Genomic DNA, 6,906 nt, shown 5'->3' with positions numbered 1-6,906 from the left:
CATGCCCAGCTTTGGTGTTCATCTGTTGTGTTTTCAGGGTTCAGATATCGAGACTTTGGGATCAGAGGCTGCAGTGGAATTTGCAGCTGAGCTGTTAGAGCGCCCCCCAGTGGATGAACCAGTCCTGCAGGATGCACAGGCCTCAGCATCTGGTGATTAAAAAATACTTATATTATTTTATTTTATGTTTTGATAGAGTTTAACATTGATTGTGAAGTAAGTTTAGGATTATAAAGTAAAAATGTTTTAAGTTTGCCGGGTACTTTTTCAACAACTCGAGTTAAACACGTTGATCTTCAGAGCAGTTCACATTCAGCTGAATCCCAGTTAACTGTGTTCGCTTTGTGACTGTCTGAAAGTCATAATTGCATTTTGCTGTTTTGTAAAACTGTTTTTATTGAGTAGCCTTTGAAAAATTACATTTATTTTTTCTCATTTTATTCCCTAACCCAGTGTGTGATTCGCTTCCTTCACAGATGCGATTTTTAAAACTTAAATTACTTGTTTGAAAAAGGGTATTTTATCTGACTAATTTGTTAAACTACAAATTAATCTTCAGCTATTTTAATTAGTTAGTCCTCAAGGAAAACAGTCATAAATACCCAGGTTGTGTCTTCTAAACTCCAAATATTTGGTTTAATGGTTTTCTTCATCTTGTAAGACACTGAACTGTTGTTAGTGGCAGTTTGAGCACATCGATGTTGATTCATGATTCTCTGATTCTTTATGGAAATGGTAATATTTAGTTTTTATATAAATCATAATTTCTATTTTTTGCCTTCCAGCTGTGTGTGTTGAAGAGAGAGCTGCTGATTCACTTGACGACACTCTGGGAGAACAAACCATAGTTGAGACACTGTATGCTTCAGAGGTGAGAGGCCCTGAAAACGACGTGTTCTTTAAAATATCTGGAGTCACGGTTGTCCCGCTCACTTTACGCCTCGTTTTGAACATTTCTTCTGCAGGCTGGAGGCAATGCAAAAGGGAAAGAGCACGTGTTGTCCTCCAGCGATCACTCCGACATCGTGACTCTGGGAGACTTGAAGGATGAGGAGCACACAGAGAGGGAAGGAGAGGCAGTCGCCAACGAGGAGTTTTATCTCGGCACCTCCTGCAGCAGCCAGTACGCCTTCACCGCCGCAGAGACTGGTAGGATCGCAGAACCACACACACTGACACGCTGAACCATCCATTTTATTTACAGTCATAGCCAATCAACATAGAGAAAACGAACACAACAACACAAAACGTTTCTCCTCTCCCTGTTTGCCGAAGCAGGTTTGTTGTTGAGTCACTGGAAGCTTCCACAGAGTCTGGTGAACTTAAGCTACCATCTGAGAAGTCACCTCACTGGAGGCTCTTTTCCAGGTGGCCTGATTGAAAATGGAGTGAAACTAATGTGATGCTAAGCTCGTTTAGTAATGCCTAAAACTAATCCTGATCTGTTTCTGACAAACCTGTAGAGTGTGTGGAGATGAGATGCTGTCAGATAACTGTTTTCTGTGAACTAAGATAACCTGTGGTAAATATCTAGTAAATCCTCATGGAGAGCTTTATTTTAGAACTATAGCTGTATCCTAATTCAGGGAATATATTGACTTTTTGTGAAATAGACCTATTATGTTTATTGCTGATGTTACTTTCTTTTATATACTTAAATTTTATTGGCAGCAACAACGACAACCAACAGCGCAGTGCATGAACATAGTTTCCAGTCCATATCAACCCACAAGAGTCCATTTTACAAACACGAGCTACAGAGAGAGCTCCAGGGCTGTAAGAAGGGGGTGGAGATGTGGGGGTGACAGTAACACACAGCGCCCGCATTACTGCTGCCGCCGCACCGGGCCGCCTGTCCATCTCACGCTCCATTTTCCCATCACTTGGGAACAAGATCCAGAGATACTTAAACTCCCTCGCTTGAGGAAGCAACTGCACATGGCCCACAAACAGAAAAGCTTCAAACTAATCCATCCTATGAGTAGGGACTGTACAAGGACATTCTCCGTCATCCACATCTTTATATCGTCATTGAAAGCGTTGGAGTTTAAGTAGTTGCTGCCAGACTTTGAAGGTGCTTTGATTCGTACAGCCTTAAATTCTGAAGAAGTCCTGTGCTATATCTAACGTCTGTGGTCGTCGCCCCTCACGAAAAATCACAATAACATTCAATCCAATCTGTACACTCCTGCTCTCCCTTGTAAAAAGTGCAAAGTCGCAGCCAGCTTTTCAGAAACAACCACAGGAGCTCCATGTGTATTTCTGTGTTCAACATGAGGGCCACTGCCACCATCTGCAAAACAGGCCGACGCATACCTATCGTAGCATAAATAACACCAAGTGCTCTTTCAAAGCCTGCACCAATCATGCGGAAACCATGAATTGGCCTTAAAGCTCACTGATTACATTTGTTTAATCTGTGCAAAGTGGAAAACAGCACATTGCAGTGTTGTGGTGAAATATGCTGAACTGTTTCTTGGCTGAGCATGAGAGTAGGATTGAGCCTCTCATCTCGCTCTTGGCAAGAAAGCATATAAGTCTGTTTCCCAAAGAGTTGCACTGTTCCTTTAATCTGTACAATAACATTTCAGTTACTCATCCATTAATCTCAGTATTATTTGCTGTCTGCATGAATAACTGCACTTAAGCATGCGCTCTGAACCTGTTGTTTGTGTCTTTTTAACCTCTTACCTTGCATCTTAAATTAGTTCCACCATGTTCTGCCTGCATGTCTAAACTTTTATGTCTCTCTGCAGTTTTTCCAGCGCAGCAGCCCCGGGAGACAAACTCAAGCAGCAGCGAGGACGAGGCTGGACGAAGCGCCAGCACTGTTGTACGAAGACGAAGGTTGAGGAAGAACACCACTAGTGTCACGACCGACCCGGAGGAGGAGGAGGCAGTGCTGGAATCACGCCCAAGTGAGGAGGAAAAGGAGGAGGAGGAGGATGAAGAAGAGAATCAGCAGGAGCAGGAGGAGGAGGAGGAAGAGGAGGAGGAGTGGACTGAAGTTGGACCGACTGCTGCTCTGAATGTCAGAGCTCAAGGCCAAGGCAGCAGCGTCCTCAACAAATGTGTCCTGCTCGCCCTCATTATAGCCGTCAGCATGGGCTTTGGTCACTTCTACGGTAAGACGTTCAGTCCAGAACTACAAGAGTTTACTGATGTCAGTATTACTGCGGAAAACATACGAGGTGTGTCAGAAAGGTTCCAGGACTGGTGTCACAAAAGATGTATGTCAAACCTAAACTACAAACTACGAGTTTGCTTCGTTCAGTGCGCAAGAAGAGGCGAGAGTTGTGGCTGCTTCACCACGACAACTCGTCTGCTCACAATGCCCTGAGCATCCCGCAGTTCCTGGCTGAGAAGAACATCTCCGTGCTGGAGCAACCTCCCTGCTCACCCCACCTGGCTCTGTGGGATTGTTTCCTCTTCCCCAAGCTCAAGGGGGTCATCAAGGGGACCCGTTTTGAAGACGTGGACGACATCAAGATGGCTGAGACGACGGAGCTGCGGAGGATCCCAGAGGAATCCTTCCAGGAGTGCATGGCGGCGTGGCAGAGAAGGCTGGGGAAGTGGGCTAGACTCCAGGGGGATTACTTAGAAGGGGAAAACTTTTGTGACACCAGTCCAGAAGCTTTTCTTACACACCTCATACTTTAACTTTCCAGTTTGGCGAGGCCTCTCTGCTTTCCAAACGCTCTGTTTGAGGAAGCATGTTCTGGAGTGGTTTTCTGCTGGAGATACATTTGTAGACGAGTTGCACCCAACCACCCAATGCAGCATTAGATTGTACTTTACAGCCGAAGTGTCCGGATTAAGGTTCTTTTTGCCTGAACACCCAGTTTTAGATCTTCAGAGTAGGAGCAAGAAAAATCTTGGCGACTTTTGTCTTTGTTGGGAGCAGTTTGTAGGTCTTGTGTTTCTGAGTTTTGTAGACATTACAGACCACTGCAGACTGTTTCATCACATGTAGTCCTGGTGTAGCAGGACTTTCTGATGCTGCGCGTAAAAGACCTGTTACAAATCTCACCTACAGGTACAGTCCAGATTCAAGAAAGACAAAAAACGGTAGAGAAAGTCCGAGTGTATGAGCTGGATAGAGTCAGAGATCTGCTTCAGCGGCATGCGAGAGAACAGCTTTTTACATACCAGGTCAGTGACAACACACAACTCAAGCAATAAGAATCTCATTTGTGGCAGAAGGCAACAATAATCAATAACTCAATCTGTACCATGTTTGTGACTTCTGTGGCTTCCAATATGCACAACACTTGATTTAAATATGTTTGTTTTTAGTTGCTCATCTAAGCAGGAAGACATGCACTCAGAAACCTGCACATTCCTGCACAACAGTCCTAATATAAGTCCTACATTTCTTTATGTTTTTTTTTTTTAATGTAGAAACTGTTCTATTACAGTGATTATGTGTGTCTGTAAATGAGTTAGACAAAAATATTTAGGAACAACTTTATTAAAAGGCAGTGAATCCATCACAAAGCCTAAAAATTTACCAATGAGTCAAATGAACAATTAAAGCCAAAGTCTCAAAACTAATCTTTTGTCAAGGTAGTATTTACTGCATGGCTCCTTAATCAAGTATTTCTGGGGTCTCATTGTCAAACAGGCCAAATGCAGGTAATTTTGAAATCCATGTTCTACCTATAAGATATAAAAAATATATATATAGAATAAATGTGAATGTTTTCAGCGATGATCTTGGTTGATCTTAAGTAATGTTTTGTTAAAACTCTTTGATGCAAAAAAGACATTAGAGTTCAATTTTGAATGCATCATGATTTGATCATGACACGCACAAAAACAGCTTTCATCGACCATAACTTGTCTTTTCTTTTTCTTTTTCTCACCCAGGAGCAGGGAGGTGACTTTGACTTAGATGAACTGGATGCTCAGAAAGTTATTTCATTGCTCACAGAGGTGATTGAGAACATAGAGAGTAAGAATGACGAACTCAATGTAGAACAGAGACTCATGCAGGTAACTAGTTGCTAACGCCAAAAAATGTTCCAATAAAGAAATGTTCTTCGTCAAGCTAAAAAATATTGTTTCACTGTTCAAATGCTGAATGATTTGAGTGAACTTGCTTTCAATAGTAATAAAACATGTCATCTCCTCTTTGACAGCCCTAATTTTCCCTCTTTGTCGCTTCTTAATCAAGGCCCAGAGAGACGGACTGGAGATGTTCCTGAAACAGAAGACTGAGGAGAGCACTAACATTGTGTCTCAGCAGCGGAGGTTGACGGCTGAAAACCAGCGGCTGAAAAGCTCCCTGGAACAGGAAGAAAGGTCTTTATCCACCTTACAGGAAGAGCTGAGAAACCTGCGCTCTAAGATCAGAGATCTGGAGGCGATGGGAGCCGGAGCCGATTCACTCCTGTCAGAAAACCAGAGGCTGAAAGACCAGCTGGAGGAGGAGAAGCAGCTGCTGAGAAGCTTTCACGGCCAGAGAGAAGACATGATCGCTGAAGCACAGACGCTGAGAAAGAAGCTCGACAGAGAGAGGAAGGTCACAGATGAGCTGAGGAGAGAGCTGAATCGTCTGAGAAGTCGCATCCCCGGAGCTGGAAAGGAAGACGGCTTGGAGGCGGACGAGCTGCAGTCACGTCTGATGGAGCTGGAGAAGAGGCTGAGCTTCGAGCAGCAGCGATCCGACCTGTGGGAGAGGCTGTATGTGGAAACCAAAGAGGAAAGAGCCAAAGGAGACACAGAGTCCAAAGTGAAAAAACCAAAAGAAGGCATGGCAGGAAAAGTGAAAGAGACATTTGATGCTGTGAAGAACTCTACCAAGGAGTTTGTCCACCACCACAAAGAGCAGATTAAGAAAGCCAAGGAGGCAGTGAAGGAGAACCTGAGGAAGTTTTCTGATTCTGTCAAATCCACTTTCCGACACTTCAAGGATTCAGCATCGACCTTCATCAACAAAGCCCGAGGTTTTTACAACAAGAGATGTGATGAGAAATACACAAAAGAGTCGTGGCAGCACAGACCCCACAAACATCATCACAGACGCAAATCTGACTCCTTCGAGAGCAACTGCAACACGCGAAAATCAGGACGTAAAGTCCATGAAGACCGAGGACAAAGCAGCCACAAAGCCAACATGAAGGGCTGCTCCGGGGTGTTCGACTGCGCCTACCAGGAGTCCATGAGTCTCTTCAACAAAGCCATGGAGCCAATCAGAGCTGACGAATTTTACCTCCTGCTGCAGAGCTACCTGCAGCAGGAAGTCGACCACTTCCACCACTGGAAGGAGCTCGAGATGTTCATCAACGACTTCTTCCGCAACGGAGTGTTCATCCACGATCAGATGCTGTTCACAGACTTTGTAAGCGGTGTTGAAAACTATCTGGCTGACATGCACGAGTATCACGGCCTTAACGATGACGTGTTCGGAGATCTTGACGACTACGTCTACAGGCACTTCTTCGGAGAAGCGTACACAAAAAGTTATGGCCCAAGGTAAGCGTCTCATTCTGTGTTCCTAACGAAGAGTAACGCTTTAGTTTACAGGTCTGTAACTTCTGAATAATTTAGAAAAGCTATCTGAGGATTTTCCTGGAATGAAAGACTTAATATTGTCCTGATATAATGAAGCGAGGAAAAGACCACGAAGTTACTTCCACTTCAAATCTAGTGAAGTGCTTCTGTGACTGTGAGACTGTAAAAATATGAAATTTGTCAACAGGCAAACATTATAAATGTGTTATTTGGGTTTAAATCTATAGTTTAAATGTAGATTTTCCCTAAAAATCTAATGAAATACAGTCGATAATCCGACCCTTAACGATCCGAAACCTTGCTATCTGACAGGTTAACGTGCTTCCTCACTACAGCTTCAATGACTGATTACTGGTTCAACTCAGGAACAGCTGGGAAATGAATGTTAAC

At 43.7% G+C, this 6,906-nt stretch overlaps 1 protein-coding gene across 2 annotated transcripts in view; it reads left to right on the top strand.

The window, feature by feature from the left end:
• ccpg1 (cell cycle progression 1) overlaps positions 1–6,906 on the top strand; it is a 10,344-nt gene that overhangs the window by 1,923 nt on the left and 1,515 nt on the right. Inside the window, exons 3-10 of one of the 2 annotated variants that reach the window (XM_008305123.1) lie at positions 38–152; positions 786–871; positions 966–1,149; positions 1,279–1,368; positions 2,757–3,125; positions 4,037–4,152; positions 4,870–4,995; positions 5,177–6,477. In XM_008305123.1, coding sequence (XP_008303345.1) covers positions 38–152; positions 786–871; positions 966–1,149; positions 1,279–1,368; positions 2,757–3,125; positions 4,037–4,152; positions 4,870–4,995; positions 5,177–6,477 — 2,387 coding nt within the window. The remainder of the gene's footprint in view (positions 1–37; positions 153–785; positions 872–965; positions 1,150–1,278; positions 1,369–2,756; positions 3,126–4,036; positions 4,153–4,869; positions 4,996–5,176; positions 6,478–6,906) is intronic. The other variant, XM_008305124.1, reaches the window with a different exon arrangement.

The sequence above is a fragment of the Stegastes partitus genome, unplaced genomic scaffold, assembly GCF_000690725.1.
Source record: "Stegastes partitus isolate 25-593 unplaced genomic scaffold, Stegastes_partitus-1.0.2 Scaffold2412, whole genome shotgun sequence".
In the NCBI taxonomy this organism is placed as follows: Eukaryota; Metazoa; Chordata; class Actinopteri; family Pomacentridae; genus Stegastes; species Stegastes partitus.
Note: the sequence above shows the minus strand (reverse complement) of the source record. Positions and strands in the feature narration are given on the sequence as shown.